This window comes from Solanum dulcamara, chromosome 4, assembly GCF_947179165.1.
Source record: "Solanum dulcamara chromosome 4, daSolDulc1.2, whole genome shotgun sequence".
NCBI lineage: Eukaryota > Viridiplantae > Streptophyta > Magnoliopsida > Solanales > Solanaceae > Solanum > Solanum dulcamara.
Genome location: NC_077240.1, coordinates 14,172,838 through 14,195,238, shown reverse-complemented (window position 1 = coordinate 14,195,238; position 22,401 = coordinate 14,172,838). Strand labels below are relative to the sequence as shown.

At 32.2% G+C, this 22,401-nt stretch overlaps 2 protein-coding genes across 2 annotated transcripts; one reads left to right on the top strand and one right to left on the bottom strand.

Moving 5' to 3' along the window:
• The first annotated feature begins 2,254 nt into the window (after nucleotides 1-2,254).
• Nucleotides 2,255-5,440, top strand: LOC129886453 (wax ester synthase/diacylglycerol acyltransferase 11-like). The gene is made up of 7 exons (XM_055961150.1): nucleotides 2,255-2,565; nucleotides 3,043-3,642; nucleotides 3,775-3,841; nucleotides 4,300-4,379; nucleotides 4,534-4,743; nucleotides 4,835-4,972; nucleotides 5,093-5,440. Exons 1-7 carry the CDS (start codon nucleotides 2,326-2,328, stop codon nucleotides 5,258-5,260), a joined length of 1,503 nt encoding a protein of 500 aa, XP_055817125.1. The 5' UTR covers nucleotides 2,255-2,325; the 3' UTR covers nucleotides 5,261-5,440.
• Nucleotides 5,441-10,924: 5,484 nt separating this feature from the next.
• LOC129886452 (dynamin-related protein 5A) lies at nucleotides 10,925-21,077 on the bottom strand. Its single transcript, XM_055961148.1, has 16 exons — nucleotides 20,794-21,077; nucleotides 20,130-20,193; nucleotides 19,935-20,042; nucleotides 19,418-19,519; nucleotides 18,958-19,008; nucleotides 18,801-18,862; nucleotides 18,069-18,159; nucleotides 15,975-16,039; nucleotides 14,490-14,684; nucleotides 14,071-14,190; nucleotides 13,791-13,861; nucleotides 13,483-13,708; nucleotides 12,707-12,757; nucleotides 12,209-12,437; nucleotides 11,648-11,787; nucleotides 10,925-11,460 (listed from the first exon to the last, which is right to left on the bottom strand). Exons 1-16 carry the CDS (start codon nucleotides 20,920-20,922, stop codon nucleotides 11,332-11,334), a joined length of 1,833 nt encoding a protein of 610 aa, XP_055817123.1. The 5' UTR covers nucleotides 20,923-21,077; the 3' UTR covers nucleotides 10,925-11,331.
• Nucleotides 21,078-22,401: the final 1,324 nt, after the last annotated feature.

Sequence of the window (22,401 nt, the reverse complement as noted above, 5' to 3'; positions counted from 1 at the left end):
AAATATATGAATTTTGAATTGGATATCAAATTTAGTACTACTGATTTTCGGTATCCAAATTTTTATACCTAATATTCAGTCTTACCCATATTAAATGTGTCAAATACTAATGAGTCCAACTTTCTGACGTTCTGTAGATTATTACCTATATCCTTCGGCCTACACATTCATTATATTATTAAGTCCAATATAAAATTACATGACACGGACGTCAAGCTGATCTTAATCGTTGTAAATGGTAGAAACTATACTTTTTAAGGAGCAAATTATTAGGTTAGTTGATCTTGTTAATTTCTATGACCTACCTTAAAGGCACTAAAATCAAAAATTAGAATTTCGCTATATCCGAATCGATTAATCTAAAATCAATCCAATCAAATCCGATCTTATTTGAATTGTAATTTCTTCAATTCGAAATCAAAAGTCTAAACCAAAATTTTTATATTCAATCCGAATTAATGATCCGAATACTCACTCCTACTAATAATGGATGCTTTAATAATTTCCATCAAATTGAGGGATATACTTTGAAAGGTTAAGAGAGTAGGGTGTTTGGATAAGTTTTTTTTAAGTGACTTAAAAGTCAAAAATCAAAAATTAGAAGTGGATAGCTACCTACTTTTGACTCTTTTTTAGGTACTTTTTAAGTCTGAAATAAAAATACTTTGTATTTTTATCAAATACCTCTAAAATATACTTAAAAGTCAAAAACATCTAAAAATAAATCTATCCACACACCCTGAGTGCAACAAAATCAACCTGGTGAAGGAAGAACAAGTTGCTACGTCGATTAATATTTGTTGGCTTTGCATTATTTCATTTCATATATGCTTCAGAATTCAGAGGACTTAAGACGTATATTATCACGAGTGCTTATTTATATGACACATGATAAATGTTTTCAATAAGTATTTTTAATTTATAATTCATGGTACTAGTAGCTTGATTGACACCTACCATTATTTTTTTCGGATTTGACATTTCTCTGCCTTTACTGTGCTATATGTACAAGGTTGTGCCAATATTTTTTCGGATTTGATATTTCTCTATTATATGTACAAGGTTTCATCAAAATCATAACTTTCCCAAAATTAGGGTGTACAAAGAAAATTTATAAATCACATCAAATTGATAATTCAAGTTAAATCGAGAGAAAATTTCAATTAGTATGTAGTTTGATATTGGAAAAAAAAAACAAATCATAATTAATTTAGTTTGATTTTGACTAAAAGGAGTTAAATCCAATTAAATAAACCCAACGTTACATCTATGTAATTTTTATAAATATTTTATAAACCTTTTTTGTAATTTTGGCTTTTTGACATATTAGCTTGGATTTACAATTTTGAATGGTCCAATAAGTTTTATAGCTCATAGACACATGTTATTAACTCAAATAAAGCCAAAATAATACTAATGCGGCAAAAAATATTCAACACTTGGAATGAGAATAATATATATATATTTGTTAATTTTGCATTAATTGGTTATTTTACATAGTAAAAGTAAATAACTTTATTTTATTTTTCTTTATTGCTTAGTTATGTAACTAATACTTATTAGTAGTACTTATTTTGACATGATTAAGTACTTTTACATTATGATCATTGTCATTAAATATGACCTTTTAATCAACAATATTTGTTTTAATGCGATTTCGTTATATTTTTTTGTTGAATATTTTAGTGGATTGGGTGGATGGTTTGCGGGGTGGGTGTGGTTAGGGGTGGGGGTTGAGGGTGGAGCAGGGTTGGGGTAGGTGGGTGGTTGTGAGGGTAGGGAGGAGAAAATGTGACTGATTTTTCTTATTTTCATTAGAGAAGTTATTTTCTTGATTTTTAAGGAGATTGTTTTTTTTTCTAAAGAAAATATGTTTCAAAGTTTTTGATCAACCAAATACAAAAAAAGATAGAAAAATATTTTCCAGTTCCCCCATACCAAACACAGCCTTTATCAGAAAAAAATCGAAAAGTTTGAAATTGAGAAATCCGATTTTTATTAATTTAATTTAATTTATAGATTAAAAAAATCAGACACAAAGAATTTGACTTGCTATTTGAAAATCTGAACCAATCTGAATTATACACACCCTTGTCCGAAACTAAATTATCAAGATACTTGTTCTTTAAACGAGAACGTCCTTTTAAGTTTTAAGGTACAAAATCATCCACTCAATAAGAAAAAACTTTGTGGTGGACATGCACCCAATAAGTCTGCCTTTCCTTTCTATAAATAGATAACAATTGGAGCTAGACTTTTATCAGCAATACATTCAAATATCACCACTTAATTATATATTTGATTCTAGCACCTACGATATTCTATATGGAGGGTCAGGGTGGTAGGAAAAAAATGATTCCGAAACCAATCCAAATTATATCAAAGAATTTAGAAGAAGGAAAAGAAGCAATATTACTAAGTCCATCTTCTCGAATGTTTCATGAGCCTACCTACAATGTTTACGTCTTAGCCATTATGGGCTGGAAAGTACCAATTAAGGTTGACTCCATCAAAGCTGAATTACAAAGCAAAATGCTTAAACACCCACGCTTTTCCAGTTTGCAGGTAAGCTAACAACGACGCGATCGAGTTGAATTTCTTATAAGGTCACTCAATTAATAATTATTATCTCAGAAAATTATTACTTTATTTGTTATTGGGATGGCAATTAAAATTTTAAAAAAGAAGGTAACATGACTTTCTGAGATTCATTGAGAAATCAACTACAAAGAAACTGATACTCCTATATTTATCCTAATGTTGCATCACAAATAAAGTTCACAAGGTTAATCTTTCTACTTAAGATCTAAATTATTGGGCCCTCACTAGGCTAAATACTTTCTTGCACATGGTGTTTTATAACAAATCATGAAATTTTTTCATAGTTAGGTGATTTAATAATGCATATTATAAAAGACTATATATTCGAAATACTTAGAGTTACAACCTTCATTTGATTATATATTCGAACTAGCGTTCAAATTGAGTTGTGTTAAAAATCAATATAACTAGCTCTAATGATTGAAAAATATTTTCAAACAGGTTATGGATGAGAGTGATGACTGCGGAAAAATGAGATGGATTCCAACGACAGTGAACATAGATGATCATGTCATAGTTCCTCAAATCGCCGATAATAATATGGACAACGACGAATTGGTCGAAGATTATATATCAAACCTAAGCACGACAAATGTTGACATGTCGAAACCTCTATGGGATTTTCACATCCTTAACGTGAAAACATCTCAGGCTGAGGCTACTTCTGTTTTCCGTATTCATCATTCTATTGGGGATGGAGTTGCCCTCATGTCCTTCTTACTCTCTTGTTTTCGATCAACTTCAGATCCTACTTGTCTTCCCAAACTCCCTCTTTTTTCTTCCGTTAAGGACAAATCGAATTTATCAATAAGGAAAAATTACAATTGGTGGCAGTACCTAGTAAAGTTGTGGTTCCTCATCAAACTTCTGTTCAATACAGTTGTTGATGTTTTGTTGTTTATAGCGACTGCTCTCTTCTTAAAGGACTCTCAAACACCTTTCACAACTACACAAGGATTTAATGCGTCTGTTCGTCAGAGATATATCTATCGGTCCGTTAGCTTGGACGACATTAAATTTATAAAGAATGTCACAAACGCTGTAAGCATATGTATATATATATATATATAAACCCGGCCAAACATTATAAGCTTTTCATGTATTTGAAATTTTAATTTGTCTGTGATCTAAGCTCATGTTTCGTTTTTTTTTTCTTAACTCTCTGAATTTCAGAAAGTTAATGACGTCGTACTGGGAATAACACAAGCAGCATTGTCTCGTTATATCCATCGAAGATATGGTAATTTAATCTCCTAAATTAGCTATTGTATATATATAGTTGTAACAAACGTACAAGGATTTGCAGGAGTTCATCAAACCAAACACAAATATATTAATTTTGCTATTTATTAGACAAGAAAATAAGTAAAGAAACAGAATAGTAGAGGAAAAGAATATTGCCGAATTAAAGACCTATAAATAATGGTAGATGAGAGGTATAGTACGGTTACTTTTGCTATATATTGGTTAAGGAATTAAGATTGAAAGTGATATACTCTTTCTGTTTCAATTTTTATGTCTGGTTTTGACTTGACAAATTTTTAAATTTTGTGGTATTTACACTAAAGATATGTACAATATACCAAAATAACTTTTAATCTTGAGGTCTTAAATATGTCATGTGAAATGAATGGAGTATTTAATTTGTGGTTGCCCCGTAACAACGTAAAGTTTTTGTTGTATGATTTGTTTCTCCAGGAAAGAGGAAGTTTTCGCTTGAAGGAATGAGATGCAGAGCCAATGTTATAGTGAATTTGAGACCAGCTTTAGGGGTTCAAGTGAGTATATATTTTTCTTCATATCCACATTAAAAATGAAAATCTTCCAATACTGTTTTAGGGTTCAGTTAGAAATAATTATGTTATTGCTATGTAAACATATCATATTATATGTTTTAATCAATTAATTAGTTCACATGACCATAAATGACAGGCTATCGATGAAATGATTGAGAAGAATGTTTCAGTGATACAAGGAAATTGCTTTGGTTTTGTCTTAATTCCCTTAAGTATAGCCCAATCAGAGGATCCTCTTGATTATGTTCAGAAAGCAAAGGCATCAATGGATCGAAAGAAGCATTCCCTTGAGTCTCAATTCACCTTTTACGCTTCACAACTTTTCCTCAAGTTCTTTGGCTATAAAGTAATTAAATGACCTTAAACTTAATTATCAAGATATAATTGATTTGTTTTCTCGTTGGAATCTAAATCTATATTTATTTGCACATATATAGGGTGCAGCAAAACTTGCTCAAAGAGTTCCCTTCCAAACAACACTAGCTCTTTCAAATGTGGTCGGTCCAAGTGAAGAAATTTCTTGTGCGGGCCATCCATTGGCATTCGTTGCCCCCACATGCTCTGGCTATCCCACTGTACGTTTTTTCCATCAATCAAATCAATTACATCAGTTAGTTATATGAATCTTCTATATTCTTGCGTTATACTTGGAATAAACTACGTACTTATTCTTATGCAAATGCATATTATTGTAGGGGATAATGGTTCACGTGTGTAGCTATGCCAACAAGTTGACATTTACTATAGCCGTTGATGAAGGAATAATTCCAGATCTGAACCAGCTTGGCGATGATTTCATCGATTCATTCATGCTTATCAAAGAAGCTGCTAGTCTCACAAAATTTGGAACCAAATTAAGTTGAGTCATTCCATAGTTGAAACCTCCTCAACACAACTTGACAAACGTGGTCCCTATGTCATGATTAACGAGTGCCTTTATTATAACATATATACATAGAGAGAAACTTATTGCTCAAAATATTATATTTGATTATGTAATATTGTTGTAACATTGTCATGAAACTAGAATTATTATACTTGTGTACCGATGTTATTGTTAGCAATAATATACTTCTTAATAATAAAATAAGAGTAAATGGTCAAAAACACATGTAAAGTATCTCGTATTTTTGAATTTTATGCTTGAATTATTAGGTATGAAAGGTTCCTACCTGATATATCATCAGATGTACACCTCAACAATGACTAGACCAGGTGTTTGCATGCAATCGCTTCTGAGGGCATGAAAACTTCGATTATCAATAAAATTTTGTCCACGTGACATATATATATATATATATATATATATATATATATATATATATATATAATAATAATGGAAATAAGAGCTGATCTATTAACTCTTTTTTTTTCCAAAAAAAAGATTAATCTTAATAATTACTTTAAAATGCTAAGATTCTTTTCTACTTCGTATCATTCCTCAATCACTTTTCTTCATTTCTTCTCATCTATTGCAAATTCTCTCTTCTTCTTTTTCATTTATCAACATCCTTCTTTACTTCCTTCTTTTGTAAGGGCTAATCGAATTTTCTTTTTCTTTAGTTTCCTCATTTCTTTTTTATTTCTCCAAAATGAGGGTGAATGTCTTTTGCAAATGTGGGCAACTTGCAACGATAAGAACATCAACAACAAACATGAATCATCCGAGAAGGCTTTATGCAACAAATTCCACACACAAAAAAAAAACTAATGAAAGAGAGATTAATAGAAGAAGGTGAAAGTCAAAATCACTTTTTGACTCGGGAAAATGTCCTAACGTTTACGGTTTACCCAAAATATTAACCTTTTTAACTTTTAACCTAATAATTGATTTAACATTAACTCAGATATTAGTCGAAGTGTGTTAAGATAAATATTTGGTGATACTTTAGGTACAAAACTTATACACATGATAGTTCAAATATGAAATTCAAAAAATCATAATACTTTAAATGTCTTTTTGACTTTTCACTCAATAATTTGTTTCTTGAGGCATGAGGAAGTTTTCTATAAACCATTTAGGAATGAGATGTAGAGCCAATGTTATAGTGAATATTTAGGAATGAAATGCAGAGCCAATGTTGTAGTGAATTTGAGACCAGCTATAGGGGTCCAAGTGACTATTTCTTCACATCCACGTAATTAAAAAAACAAATACACTTCTAAGATTTTTTCTAGTTAGAAATAATTGCTTAAAATGATGTATAATTGCGTTATTGCTATATGTAAAAATATCATATTATATATTCTTAAATAATTAATAATTAGTTCACATGACCATATATATATGGCAAGCTAAAGCTGAAATGATTGAGATGATCAATGCTTCAGTGATACGAGGAAATTGCTTTGGCTTTCTCTTAGTTCCTTTAACTATAGCCCAATTAGATATTAATATGTTCACAAAGCTAAGACATGAATGGATCGAAAGAAGCATTCCCTTGAGTCTCTTTACACCTTTTACGCTTCACAGCTTTTCCTCAAATTGTTTGGCAATAAGGTAAATCGAATTCTTTGATTTTCTCGTAGGAATCAAAATCTAAGGTTTTTATTTATTAGCATTGTAGCCTACCAAACAACACTAGCCTTTTCAAACGTATTGATTATGTATTATTGTCATGTACCTTAATTTATAATTATCCTTGAATACACAATGTTTATTGTTAACAATTTAGATACTTACTAATAAGAAAAGAAGTGCAACATTTGAGAAATAATTAAAACATGTTTGTAGCCAGGGGCGGACCCAGGTGCCCCCTTCGTTAAAAAATTACACTGTATATATAAGATAAATTTTTTAATTTATGTGTATATATTTAACATTGAACCCCTTGAGCATAAGCCAAAGGACTAGCTCAGTGGCAAATGGGGTTTAATATTTTGCCTTAGCTTGTCTCAACTCGCGGGTTCGAATCCTAATAAGCATATTTTTTTCTCATTAGCATGTTTAATTTTTTTTGAACCCCCTTCATAAAACTCCTGGTTCCGCCACTGTTTCTAGCTATTCCTGGCAAAGGCCTCTTTCTACCACGGCATCCTTAATAATCTTTAGAGATTGTTCAAGATCGTTTACAATTTTATGTGGATCAGGAATCACGTTTTCCTATCTGCTGATAGAATCATAGTCCTCTTGTCTGTATAGCTTTGGAAATTAATCATCAAACCCTACAATTTAAATTTGGGATTATGATATAAACATCTAAACATATTCACAAATATATATAGATTATAAAAGAACAACCAGAGAAACTATTAGTTCCCAACTTATCTAAAATTTGGACTGTGTCATGGGCGGCTGAATTGCTCAAATGCCCTTGTATTTAAGATATAATTAACTATTCCATTAGTTTTTACTTTTACCCTTACTCAATAAATATGGAGAGAGACTATATATGCATGTGAAGAAAAAGAGAATAGTATTTAATAAAGATCAAGGAATAAATAAAGACAATTTAGTTAAAATACTTTTTCAGTTAATATTTTTTAAAGAAAAATGAATACTTACCTGAGTTTGGCCATAAATAGTGGGTGCAAGGTAAATCATAGGGTGCCCACCAAATTAGAGAATGCCACTGTTTTATTGGTAAAAATTCTGTGCAATATTGAACTTGATGACTGATATTAAGTAATTCATTTTTCCACAGAAGAAAAAAGGATTAAAAGTAAGAAGTCATGATCAGGTATACCTTAATCGCAGTAATTTGTAGAGATGTAAGAGGTGTAGATAGGTTCAAGTGAATTTTTCTTACGAAAACTGGTTGCCTCAGCTTCTCTGACATAGTCTAAGGGATCATCTCGTAATGCAATTTTAAAGGGTAAAAGGACAAAACCAATCATATTGCCTCACTATTCTTGTCCATCAACTCAGATAAAGCCTGTTAAATACAATGTCAATAACTTCACTTGAATTGCTATAATTTTAAGAGTTGTTAAAGGTAATATACACCGTCACTACAGTACTATCTCTTTAACCAGATAATTAATGAATTAATGTAAATTCCAATTACCATATTTTTTAGGAATTTATGTAAATTGAAAAAGAATAAGGAAAAATGGTAATTAACCCTCTACACTATGTGATTTCTAAAAAATCTAAAGATTAATACTTGCAAAATGACATTTCTTTTATTTGATAAAAAGTTTTATTCGGTATTCAAACAAATGAAAAGAAAACAATTTTTGAATTTAAAACATAGTATGAATTAGGCGGGCTGGGTTATAATTTGGTTTTGAGCTCATTTCAGTTCAACCCGCTTCCCTATCATTTTCCAAATTATAAAAATCTCATAGTGTTAAGAGTTAATTACATCATATCCCTATTCTTTTCCAAATTATAAAAATCCCTTAAATTTGGTGGGATCCGGATACATCCCAAAACGTCCACGTGATGTATCCGACCAATACATCGAGTAAAGTGATGTATACGAGGATATGAGAGAATAGGAATTTTTATATTTTTTTCAAATGATAGGAAAATTTAGAGAATATGATAAAATAAGTTGTGTATTTAGGTAATTCTTTCTAATACACATTTAAAACCCCTAATTTTTGGTCAGGGTTACATGTTCAAATATAGGTTATTTAGACTTTTGTCCTTATTTTGTATTGGTCTTTTAACTTATGTTCTTCGTAACAGAATAATATTTTTTGAAGTGGGGCACAAATTTTTATTTTTCATATCATAATATTTCATAAATTATATTTGATATAACTTTAGTTTCTAAAGAACATATGTCTAATATAGACATAAATTCAATTATTAAAAAATAAAAAATAAAAATCAGTCCATTTAAAAAAGTAAAACGTGCCATTTTATGTTCAAATCTTCCTCAAAATGTGGTTTAGATTTTTTAAAGGCCTGAATAGTCATTTGTCGATAAACTAGAGGTTGTAGAAAATGAAACCAGTCACCTCCTTCAACGAGACCAGTTGGTTAACACTCTGTTTGCAATTAAAATAGTATACTAATATATTATTTAATTTTCAGTAGTAAATGAAAATAATATCGCAAAAGTCAACTCAATTATGAAAATTCATCTAGCAAAATCATTGAGTTTTATTTTGTATCAATAAGATCACTTAATTTAGAATTTTTCACTGATAAAATCACTCAATCAAATTTGACATGATAAAAACTAAAAAAAAAGAAGCGACTACCTTACTTAAGCAATTATCATATCGATCTTTGAATTATTATTTTTCTATGTCATGTAAATATGGACCTCACAAATAATTAACAACATACTTGTTTATAAGCTTCAAAATTTTTACAATTTAAATAAGCATTTAACAGTATATTATTTTCCAGCTAGGTAAAAAAATGTACATTATGAATAAAAACTACATCTAAATACAATTACTAATAAATAAAAAAACCTTGTGAAAGGAGAATCGTAATACTATATTTGAATTGGGTTTTATAATATGAAATTATAATAATAATAATAATTTATTTTATGTACAAGAAAATACATGACGTGAACGAGGAATATTATAAAGATTACAAAACCTTCATTAATTAATTTTCTAGAATGAGATGTAACTTCCAACTGCACTCTTCACTTGGAGTCATTTTTATCTTGTAATAATCTAAAAGATTTTGTCCTTTTTGAGAATCTTTACACAACATTATTTTGTCCTTTTTTGTTCTCCTTGATTTGAATAATTCGATCCAAATGTCCGTAGTGTGTTCAACTACAGCTAAAAAGGATTATGGAATAACATTTATGAATGTCGTAAAAGGTTGAGATATAATTTGTCTCTTCGCTGCAAATGACTTCCTTTTTAATTAGCGCCATCCAAAAAAGAACACTATGTTTACTTATTTAAAAAGTGTTTTTCAAAGAATAATTTCGAATAGTAACAAATGGTGTTTGCCTAATCAATTAGCTTATGAGAAGCATCTTCTTGCTGCTCAAAAGTGCTTATTTTTTTCCTAAAATCTTGGACATCTCAACCCTCTAAAATAAATAACTTTGGAAAGAAAAAATCACTTGTGACTTTCAAAAACTTGACCAAACAGGCAGTAATTTTGAGAGATCAATGGGTACAGCTATATATGTTGTGTCCCAATAATATGAGTTGTAGTGTCTGTGTTCATAAAATAAAATTGGTATATACGTATGTCAATTTAGATAGAATCAACCATAAATATAGCTTCTCATCAATAAAATAAGCTAATTTGAGCAACTTATAAGTTTAATCCAATACCCTTCAGAAAATGTTTCTTAGGCAGGAGTAAATGGAAAATTGGTATATCAATTATCATAACCCTTGTGGACAAACTATCCTTATTTTTTCAAGTTTAATCCTTGTTCCATGGATCCAAAGAACAATCAAATACTTGAGAAAATTACGTGTGCCTACAACTTATTGTATTCTTTGTTGTTCAAATAAACATCTTTATAATCACCATATTCATCCATCAATCATTAAATCAAACCATTAAAAAATATCCCATTGAACGATCAACTTCTCAACTAAAATTCACATGTTTCCTTATAAAAGAGCAAAAGTAAAAATCACTATTCAATAATTGCTAATTAAAATTTCATTTTAAACAATAAGCAAGCTCAGCAACCATAATTTTTCAAGTAGGTTGGCATCCAAAAGGGATACAACCTTAGACATTAAAGAGCCGTACAAACAGAAATGACTAGCCATTGCTTAGCCAAATCATACCATCAACACTTCCAAATTGAACTGGACTTCAGTGAGTGGAAAAAAACAAGGACAGCACAACCAATATATTTTCTGCCTTTGGATTTAATAAGTACTGCAAAATGAGACGAGGAACAGAAACTGCTAGCATTCCTATAACTATATATCTACTTTTTATGGAAAGAATTATATGTCGAAGCAAAGAATGACTGGCCACCTATCCCTACATTTCAATCGTGATGAACAAAAACTGAAGAAAAACAAAGCTTTGTGTCTACTTAGACCATGCGACTGAATCAATCTCAGATTGAGCAGCTCGGTACAACTCAAGTCTCTTTGCTAGAGAAAGACGACGCTGCATTATAGCTGGATCCTCATCCAACAAAGTACCCAGCTGTCTCCCCTACAAAAGAAAAACAGAAAGATGGAAAGTAAAGCACAGATTAAAGTCATCAGCATTGTTACTCTCTTCTCCCACAGGTGATCCCCCCCTCCCCCAACCCATTTCCATTCCCACCCAAACACTTACCAGATTAAAATTTTTTTTAGAGTTTTCAGGTTAGTTGAACAGTGAGATGCAAAATTCTCACCTCCTTCTTGCCCAAGTCTGTGAAGAAATGATCAAGCAAACTGCGTTTGGCCTCCCGTACTTGACAATAAACAACAGACTTAGGAATGGAATTCCTCAAACTAGCACAAACCATATTGACATAAGACAAGACATTCGATCCTGTTGAAAAAAATCCATCAGAAGACACAATCAAAATAATTTACACAAAACAACGCGTGTAACATAACATCAAAATTCAGAAGACTTAGAGTCTGTTTGAATGGACTTATTTTAAGTAACTTATAAGTTGAAAACTACTTATAAGTTTTAAAAATAAAAAATAAAAAAATAGGCGCACGCCCAACTCTTTTTTTTTTATTTATAAGTTGTTTTTAACTTATAAGCTGCTTAAAATAAGTCCATCCAAACAAACCCAATTATTTATTGGGGTTTATTTTAAGCACAAAATGACTTTAAGTTGGTCAATCAAACACTCAAAAAAGCTGAAAACAGCTTATACGTAACTTATAAGCCAATCCAAACGGGCTCTTTACTCAAAAGACCATTGACTTTCAAGGACAAAAGCTAATTCAAAACTCACCTATCCTTCGAAGATAGGAATCATTGTATCGGTCAAAAATTGAATGTGTTGGATTCCCTCCTTTCTCAATATCTTGAGGAAGTTTCCGGAAGAAATCTACAGTCAGGTAACTACACTCCATTTCAACAAGCTGTAGAGTTGCTTTTTTGCTTTCATCCCTCATCCTTTCTAATGATTCAACAGCTGCACTGTTGACCTCAACTCTAAGAGAAGGATATTGCTTTAGCTCCTGTCAATAACAAAAGACCCAGTATACGCATTCATTTATAGCCGCTTCAACTGTTTAACAAAAGATAATCATGGTAATGAGAGAATTCTTTGACTTCTTCGTGCTGCAATCACTGGAACACAATCTGTTACTGGGGTTTATTTGTTTAACTCACCAGAATGAATTTTTAGAATCCTAAATGAGAATGGCTGAGATTTATAGCATGTGTTAATAAGTCTTTCATATATCTCAAACTCAGAATAGTAATTTAAAATGGCAAGTGAACATACTGCAGTCTCACTAATTGACTTGTGAACCAGATCCTTCAGTATAGCATGAACCTGAAAAACATTGCAGATGAAATAGTTAAGGAAGTATTTAGGCTTAACTACACAAGAATATACCCATTAGGCCATTATGCTGAACAAGAAAACCCAGTGTGTTTCAGATTACAACAAGGTCAAGAACAAAATACTCCACACAAGAAATTCTCTTCCACCATTAAGCACTTAACAAACTATCTCAGTTTGAAACATATTAACGTCATTGATACTTAAATCCTGTTTAATTGACAAAGTTCAACTTTTAGAATGAGTTCCACCAGAGTAGACATTCTATTAATGTTGTAATGTCGCATGAACTTACATCCCCATTCATATTTAGCTTACATCTTTCTTTAAGCCTGTCTCATATACTAAGTAAAATCCAAATCGACTTATACTAAAGCAATCCGAAATGACATATTGCGAAAATTAGGCTTTTTATTTGCAACGTTAGTCCTAACTATTTATGAAATAACACACACTCAACAGCGAGCAGTCATTGCCCCTCGAGAGTTCAAAGTCAGAGATCATATTCAATAGTCTTATATCATACCCCACCAATAAAAACAGAAGCCTGGAATAAGAATCACGAAAAGGCAGAGGAAAGGACAAAGAAGAAGTGAAAGGGGACCTAGAAGGGGATCCTTATCATTCAGAAAAAAGAAAGGTAGCTAAAATCATTCATGCAGAGCTCTCTCATTAGTTTCAATTGTTTAAACATGTCAGAAAATTTAATTCTGTACCGCATCGACAGCTGCTTCAGCAGGACCCTTGATAGAAATCAAGGAGGATTCAATAAGACGACGATATCCTTGCTCAGGAGCAATCAGATGGGGTTGATATCCATCAGCTTCAGTTATAAGTTTCCTTACATTGTCCATTGAAAGCTGCTTATCAAATTGCAATCTTTTCAATGCAGCTGGGAGCTGATTATCAAAGACATTATATATTTTATCTCCACCTGGTCGACTGCAAAGAAGATAAAATTAGAACAAAGCAGCATAGCTAATTAGTCTAGATTTAAAGGACAGACGCAGCAAGGAATACTTACACTCCATCAAGATGTTCTTTAAAGATTCCATCAAAAGTACGACAGACTTCCATAACCATGTACAATTTTCCCTGCATTGATAAATGTTAACATACGTAACAAATACAGGACACACATTTTTTAGGAAGGTAACAAAGACATCACATTCTGTAGCCACAGGAAAGCAAACGTACGTTCAAAACTAACATGAAAAGTAGAGAACCAACTCATTTCAGCTACACTAAAGTCTGCCTGGCAAAATTGGATAACCAATTCACAGAAAATTCAAGATGATACTTACTCCAGCATCGGTTGCAATGGGCTTCCCAAGACGGCTCAATTCAGATTCTAGATCAATGATGGTCTTGTTGATAAGAGACTGAAGACCTGGAATTCTTGACTTGATAACAGCCTCCAAGTGCTAAATATGCAACAACAAAATCAAACAAAATAGTTAGTACTATGAATAAACTGAACATCATGACTAATACGATTAGGAAAAAATAAAGACCTCAAAAGCTTCATTTAGGGCACCAACAATGAACAAAGTATGTTGAGAAAGAAGTTATAGAAAATCTTATCTCAAGACTTTCTTCAGAGGTGCGTGAAATGAATTTAAAAGGGAGGGAACATGCTCTAATTAAAAAGGTTTATGCACCAAGGCACTTGAACAACATTTCAGAATTAGAAAAAAAATTCTTTTTGAGAATACCAACATACTTTTGACATAACTTTCCCAAGATGTTCTGACCCCATCCTGCTGGCAAGATGCCTGTACTCGGGGGTACTAGAAAAATACTCCTTTTCTCTACGCCTGGCAGCAATCATGTCAACATTTTTATTAATATCCGCTTGAGAACGGTTGACAACACCTATCCAGGGAAATTGTAGTTTGTATGCTCTTCCTTCCAAGATCTGAAAATCCAAGAAGATGATTTAATATAACAACCATTACAAACATTTATAAAGGTGTGAACAAACCACCTCAATGTGGCTCAAAACTTTGTTCAAGAAAAGAATTAGGTACAACATCCATCCAACTGACAATTCGCTTGCAGCACATGTGAAGAATGATTACTAGATTTGCTCAAAAAATAACAGCGAAAAGAAATGTTGTTGACCACAGTACTTGTTTATTCCAAAAAATAGAATTCCGAAATGGTCAGATAAGAAATCAAAAGGCAGATAAAAGATAGGTGCTCTCACTGCATCTTATATCTTTGAAATAAATCACGTCTATTGCTTTAGAATTTTTAATGGAGAGTTGTTCACTTGGTCAAATTTTAAAGTACAGACACACTAGTAGTTCACATAAAAATACCATCCAAGAAGGCATATATATGTTATTTCATAATCAATGCCACAACCCAAACCTTTTTCTCACCAATCACTATTGTCTTTGAATATAAAATCCTTATAATGAGTTCAAAACTAACCTTATCAATTTAGGAATGATAGATTTACTAGATTTTAGATCAGTTTGATATATTCACTTAAATGCACATTGAGATTTTGTTTAATCTTTTTGTTTATAGTTAGATTTTGTTTAATCATTCTTACTTTGACATGTTCACTTTAACAACCTTTTCCTTATAGAAACTACTTTTAAAGACAACATGTTAAAAATACTGGAGAGAAAGCATGCTACCCAGACTCTTCATTGGTCTTGAAGTACTCCTGCAAATGGATGAGACATGGGGATAGGTCTTTCATATAGATCCTTCAAAATACACAATAAACCTACTATACTTTCACCCTTTTAAGATAACAGAAGTATGGATTTGGATTTCGCTAAACATAGACAAAATTCATCATTTCCTTAGCTCCTACTGAACTCAATTAGCATAGTGTCCAAACTTGGCCTAAATAAATAGAATCATAGATGACACCAACGTTATGTCAACGGAGGACTCTTCCCAAAGTTCTCCAATGTGACTATCAACAAAAAGCATGACTTGTTTGTATAAATGAGTTCCCCAATCATTTTTGAGACCCACTAACAAGTTACAATATAGATTTTCTATACAAGACCAAAAATTCAAGAAGAGAAACCCAAGTCCAGATTCTTTTAAAAGTACAATACCAAACAAACCACTTACACAACGAGCTCCAACATCACTGAATCAAGCCATGCTTAGAGCAAATATACTTTTACCCAACAAATAAAAATAGATGTAATGTTATACGACCAAGTAGCAAACTTACATCAACAGCATCAGTACCCTTATCCATAAGATCAATCTTAGTCAGAACACCAAATGTCCTTTCCCCTGAGGCAAGTGAACTTTCACAGTGTCAAACGGCAATATTTATCATCTCATTTTCAAAATCACTCTTGATATAACACAATTTATAATGCAAACTAACTCAAAACAGTACTAAATAAGAGCTAGTGCGGGCCATTGCATCACTACACAACAGAACACAAAAAGAAAGAGAGCAAATCATAAAGAGATCATGATTCAAGAAAAAACTTTAGCTACATTATTTGCTCAATCAATAATATTGTAAATGAGTCGGAAACCCATATTTTGTATGCGTACAAGATAATAATATTGACATATTATTTGAGCCGTCATAAGAAAATATTTATAAAAGGAATGATTTTGCAAATGTCATTACTCGAAAAACAATTCAGGAAGCCCCTGAAAGCCTAAAACAAAGAATTAACATTCAAAAAAAAGCAAGAAATAATCAGACAAAAAGTGTCCCTTAAAGTGACTATATGGCCTATTTGATCACTAGCAGATGCTGTGTTTGGTTAGGTGATAAGGCCAACCTGGATGGCTTTTCATTTTGTTAAATCATAGGAAACACTAAATTTACATGCTTGAAAGACTCTCCACTCTTAAGATGTAAAGCAGCGCATTAGAACAGGAGCAGCCATTGGAGTGGGGGTTAATAAGCAGGGGGAAATTGGGGAGGAAATTAAATTTGTTTCCGTCTTGAGGGATTTTCAGTTTGTTAGGAAATTAAAATGTAATTCTCAGTTCTCACATAAATAGAAGTTGGGAAGCTTGTGTAGTCTTCCGCAAAGGATGTTATGCGTTCACATCAAGAAAGTCATTCTAACATACCAACATGAAGAACATTAGAAGTCCTAAAACCTTTTAATGAATTGCTTGCTTAACCCCTAAGCGGCTCCACCCCTACTAGCTAGCTTTCAGTGTATGAAAAGCTGGAAACCTATTCCAGGAACTCTTTATTCAGATACTACACTCACCCACATATATGTGCAATAACAAATTTCCACACCTGCTTTAATTTCGTCACTGATAACTCGTTAAGTGCAAATATTATCTCTTCAAGAATGCTACTACAAGAAAATATTCTTTCTCCCTGACAAAAAAAATATTAATTCTCTTCTCAGTTCTATTTTATTTTCCTTGAAATCCAAATCTTCCTTTGTCACATTCACATTAAATGGTTATATTGCATCAGAAATGTTGTGCATTCCTTATCAGGAAGAAAAGGGACATCAAAAACAAAAACTTAATAAAAGTTCACGGGCTTCTATCATAACTTGCACTAAATAAAAGGAATCATACAATAGGACTGTGCTTCAAAACACCGTATACATGGGGGGAGCGAGAAGGTGAAAATCATTCATCCTCTTACTTTCATGAGAGTCCCGCATCACACGAAAGAATAGAACAAAAACAAAAACCAAGAACAACTTATCCTCACCATCAACATGGACAACTATTTTAAGAGCCGATATACGAGCCGCATATTTTAATGTACTTACCTTTTTTCTTTATGAAGTAACAAAAAAATAATTGATAAGTCAATGAAATAGAATTAAGAACAGAAAAGAATAACCAGAGACGGAAAGAAAAGTTTTTTAGAAGCATGCGGTATTTTAATGTGCTTACTTTTTTCTTTATGAAGTAACAAAAAAATAATTGATAAGTCAATGAAATAGAATTAAGAACAGAAAAGAATAACCAGAAACGGAAAGAAAAGTTTTTTAGAAGCATGCGGTATTTTAATGTGCTTACTTTTTTCTTTATGAAGTAACAAAAAAATAATTGATAAGTCAATGAAATAGAATTAAGAACAGAAAAGAATAACCAGAGACGGAAAGAAGAGTTTTTTAGAAGCATGCGGATTTCCTAGTCTATTTTGAGTTTCCAGCTTTTACTCAATTGTACAATTTGCAAAATAATAATTAACTAAACCAAATTAAATAACTAGATCTAGCTATTTGACATCAATCAACATATACATAATTGATCAAATATAGCAAGCAAACTAGAGAAAGAGAAGGCAAAGAAGACGACATTTCCAAACTCTAACCTTTTGGATCTACTTCGCGAGAAATCTTAATAGCATCTGATGTTGCAAGGTCTTGATTGGCAGGAGAAACAGCAAGAATAATGCAATTTGGCTGTAATGTAAGAAAACAGTAGAATCAGCAAAACTCTCCTACACATGTCAAGTATTAACTGAGATCCTTTCAAAAGCCAATACATATTTCCCAATATCTTATAGTATAGAAAGTAAACTGCAGATAATTTAATGGTCATTCAAATTAAGGAGGAAACAGAGAGTGGATCAGAAAAGCACCATTCCACCTCAACCTTTCATCAACACCCATTTAACCGCCAGCCCATTACCATTCCACCCCTCTTCCAGTGATCCCTTTCCTCCTCAAGCTCCAGAAACCCTCATCCACCTGCTCTTGGCTACTCCATAGAAATAGCCCCACCCCCCACCCCCACCCCCACCCCCACCCCACCCGTTTCTATTCAATCCCTCCCACTTTTTTACTATTTTCATTCCTTTCCAAACTCATTTGAGGTTAGAGGTGAACAAGGTTAGGGTGTACCCCAACATTGATTCCAGCTTATCTCAAGAATAAATCCAAATCACAACCCTTTTATACCATATTCTAATTCGTTATGTCAGACTTCCTTCTGCAAGGTACCATATTGACCAATAGCGAACTCGGTACTGCATTATTGTTCTCATAAATGTAAACACACTAGATAAATGCCCATAGATAATAAAATAAGATAAACAACTAACCTTCTCAATATAAGCGCGAACCATGTTTTCAATGTCCGCAACGATGCTATCAGATTGTCCCTCTAAATAAATGGAGAGAATCAATTCAAAAATAGTCCACTATCAGGAAAAAGGCAAAAAACAAATTAAGACTGATGATTCAAAACAAACAACTCACCAACTGCTACTTTTGTAAGTCCAGGTAGATCTATCAGTGTCAAGTTTACGACTGGCATGATCAAAATCAAAATTTAGCTGTCAAAAGCCTGATCAACAAACAGAAATATACAACACGGAAGAACAATTGCAGATCATGCTTATTATGGACAATCTAAAAATTATTTGTTGGCCGGAAAAGAGGGACACAATTGGCAGCAACAGAAGGCTGCAACTCAAATTAAAGGTATAGCATAATAGGAAACAAACGTCAAAACTCCATATTCAACATCAAGTAGATCTTCACGAGTGATATAATTTTGAAAAACTCTCTACTAAAGCACACACCACAACTACAGTGCACCGGCAAAGCTCTCCTACATAAAATTTTGCTCAAGATTCTTTAATCGTCTAGTCAATACTCAAATAGAGAGTTTGTTTAGTTGCATTAATTGTTGCAGAAAGCTAGAATCTCTCCATACCATTGGGAGAATATATACTGAGATAAATTGGTACGCTAGATATTTGTTTGCTACGGCCTGTCTCTCGGTCAGTCTCGTCAGCGATCTCCTTTCTCACAGCAGCTGAACAAGAGATACATAGGATTTAGAGGTCAAAAGGACAATAAAGCAAGGTGAAACTATAAGGAAGATGACAAAAATAGTACGCTAAAGTATATCAGGTGATACATGCAGAAGGAGAAAATTAGTACTGCATAAACAAATACACCCTCTGACCCAATAAATGTGACACTTCTTGCTTTTTGAGATTCAAACTATGTAAAATTTGACCAATAATTTAAAATATATTTTTTCGTCATATTGATATGAAAAGAATTGCATCTCATAGTAGTTTAATATTGGAATTTTAATTTTAAAATAGTGTGTTGATCTAATCCAATTTGGGTGTGAAAATTAGTCAATTGACTTTAGATAAGAAAAAAGTGTCTCATGAACTGGGACGGATGGGAATAATAGCATACATTGTCCAACGACTCACCAAAATCAGTAAACTTCTTCCTAGGAAGATGGCCAAATTCTGCATATTCTCTACTACCTTGTTCTAACCGGTGAAGCTGTAGGACAAGGGGTCGGCGAGTAACAATACCTGTACATGATATGTTAATGATATTTCTTGTGATCTGGTATTGATAAACTTTATGTAAACAGCACTAATAATGAAGCCAATCTTTACCAGATCCACGAGGCAAAAAATCCTTTCCGACAATGCTCTCAAGCACTGAAGACTTCCCAGAGCTCTATAAGCCATACAAAATATGACAGTTAAGCAATATGAAAAAACCAGCAAATCATTAACCAAGGGTGTTCAGAAGACATTAGGTACACACTAATATTGTTTTGAGACATAATCAGACCAAAGACTAATTCGCAACTAAAAAACCATCAGAGTGCAGACAATTATAAATTGAGTCAAAAGGAACTGATAAATGTACATGAATGTTCACAAGCTGAAACACAGTGAACTACAGTATCCTATAGTCATGCCACTATCAGCTCATAAAACTCCATCTGTACAAAATCCCTTTCACATTAAGCTTCTGTATTATAATGGAGACAGCATCATCACATATTTCGACATGAACCAAAATTACCAACCAAATGAAGCTACAACCGACTCGGTCAAGAGTTAATAGATAGATCGGAACCCTAGATGTTGACAAAATACTCATTTCATCATGAACTGCATGTTATCGAGCTAAAAGAGATAATCAAAGATTCAGAAATCTTGTTCTAAGGACAAAAAAAGAAAGATAATGATAAAACACAGATCTGAATCGAACGAGTAAATAGTTACAACGATGAGGGAAAATGAAAAAAGAGAAGGAGATCGGAGAGACCTGGCCACCAACGACGGCGATGGAAGGAAGGGCATCCCAGAGAGTAGGCAATGCACTCTCTTCACCATGATCGCCAAGGGCTGTACAAGCTCTCTGTAATCTGTTAACCAATTGTATAAGATTCTCCATTGATCGGAGTCAAAGATCGGCGAGGTGACTCAGGTAACGAGTGAAACAATAAAATGAGCAGCGGTCGGCGCCGGCGATTTCCTAATTGATCAATAGATCGACGACGATTCGTAGAACGGAGAGAAAAGGCCAACGGGTCGAAATTAGAATTTGAAATTGTAACGGGGACCCAGTGAATTTAAAAGACGGGACCGCGTTGACGTCGGTTGCCTCATGGCTGGGTTCCGTTGTAAACAAATTAATTAATAAAAGACTTGTATGTCAGTTTTCACAACTTTGGGGGCCTAACCGTAACTGCCCCCTCCTTGTTGAGTTGCTCTTTCATTTTTCTTTCACCTTTTACATAGTTAAATTTTTTTGCGGAAAATAAACATAATTTAACTTTTGTTGTGAAATAAGCAGTAATATATTTTGTTTTATTATAAAAAATAATATATTTATGGATGACCATATATTTACACAGATTAAAACGATAAAAGTACATGTTTCATAGGTGACCGTTACAAGCATTTTTTAATCAAAGAATGACACAAAAGATTTAATGGTGTGTTATAAAATGGCTTGAATCTAAACTCATTATAATTATTCTGTGTGTTCATAAAAAGGGTTTCTTAAATACTGTAAATATTTTTTTTACCTCCAATTCAAAAATTATGAATTAAAATCATCAAGAAAATAAAAAGGCGAAAGCTTCCTAAAAATTATTTATATTTATATATTAACTTAAATTTTGAAAGAACCTACAAAAAAGCAGTAGATTAATTGAAAAACAAGTTGTAAGCCTATTGAAAGATCATATCCATTGAAACTTGTATCCACAAACAATGTTAGACTTGATAAGGCTCTAGACAAATTTAGTTGAGAAAATAACATTATAATTTAGAGTTCATTTCATGTACGATTGCTCTTAACAAAGGTTATTAGGGATCTACTAAAAATTTCAAGTATTTAATAATTTTTTCTGCTTTTCAAGATCGGGTAATACTTTTAGAACAAAGGATATCACCCTTTAAAACGGTGCTACATATGAAAGAGTGAGAGGATATATCGTCTTGTTATTATACATAATAAAGGGAGACCAACAAAAGAAAAAATCTACGGTATAGAAATTTAACTAAAAATTTAAATAAATAGTCCTTCTCCAAAATAAAACGCAAATCACTAAGGCTTTTAGTTTTTTGTGTTTTTTTTTTTTGAATTTTAAAAATGCATTACTTTTTATTTATGCTAGTATTTAAACTTAATTTTTTGTAATTTTCCTCTCATTTCATTGGCTACTAAACGACATATTTGAGTGCTTAACAAATGATTTAATTGAATGCTATATATACTATAGTAGTATTACGATAAAAGCTTACCTATATGATTTTTATATCAACTTATTATAATTAAGTTATTTGATAAGGTGTGAATATATATTAATTGTAATAGTTAAGTGATATTTTTTATTTATTTGCATGACCAGTTCAATTCGAGTCC

Excerpts from the sequence above, each read along its gene's own strand:
- LOC129886452 (XM_055961148.1), bottom strand. The coding sequence starts at position 20,922 with ATGGAGAATCTTATACAATTGGTTAACAGATTACAGAGAGCTTGTACA. Across the intron at positions 16,040-18,068 it reads TCGCGAAGTAGATCCAAAAG|GGGAAAGGACATTTGGTGTT; the intron begins GTTAGAGTTTGG and ends CACTTGCCTCAG. Across the intron at positions 14,191-14,489 it reads TTGGGAAAGTTATGTCAAAA|CACTTGGAGGCTGTTATCAA; the intron begins GTATGTTGGTAT and ends TTGCATATTTAG.
- LOC129886453 (XM_055961150.1), top strand. The coding sequence starts at position 2,326 with ATGGAGGGTCAGGGTGGTAGGAAAAAAATGATTCCGAAACCAATCCAA. Across the intron at positions 2,566-3,042 it reads CACGCTTTTCCAGTTTGCAG|GTTATGGATGAGAGTGATGA; the intron begins GTAAGCTAACAA and ends ATTTTCAAACAG. Across the intron at positions 4,744-4,834 it reads TCAAGTTCTTTGGCTATAAA|GGTGCAGCAAAACTTGCTCA; the intron begins GTAATTAAATGA and ends GCACATATATAG.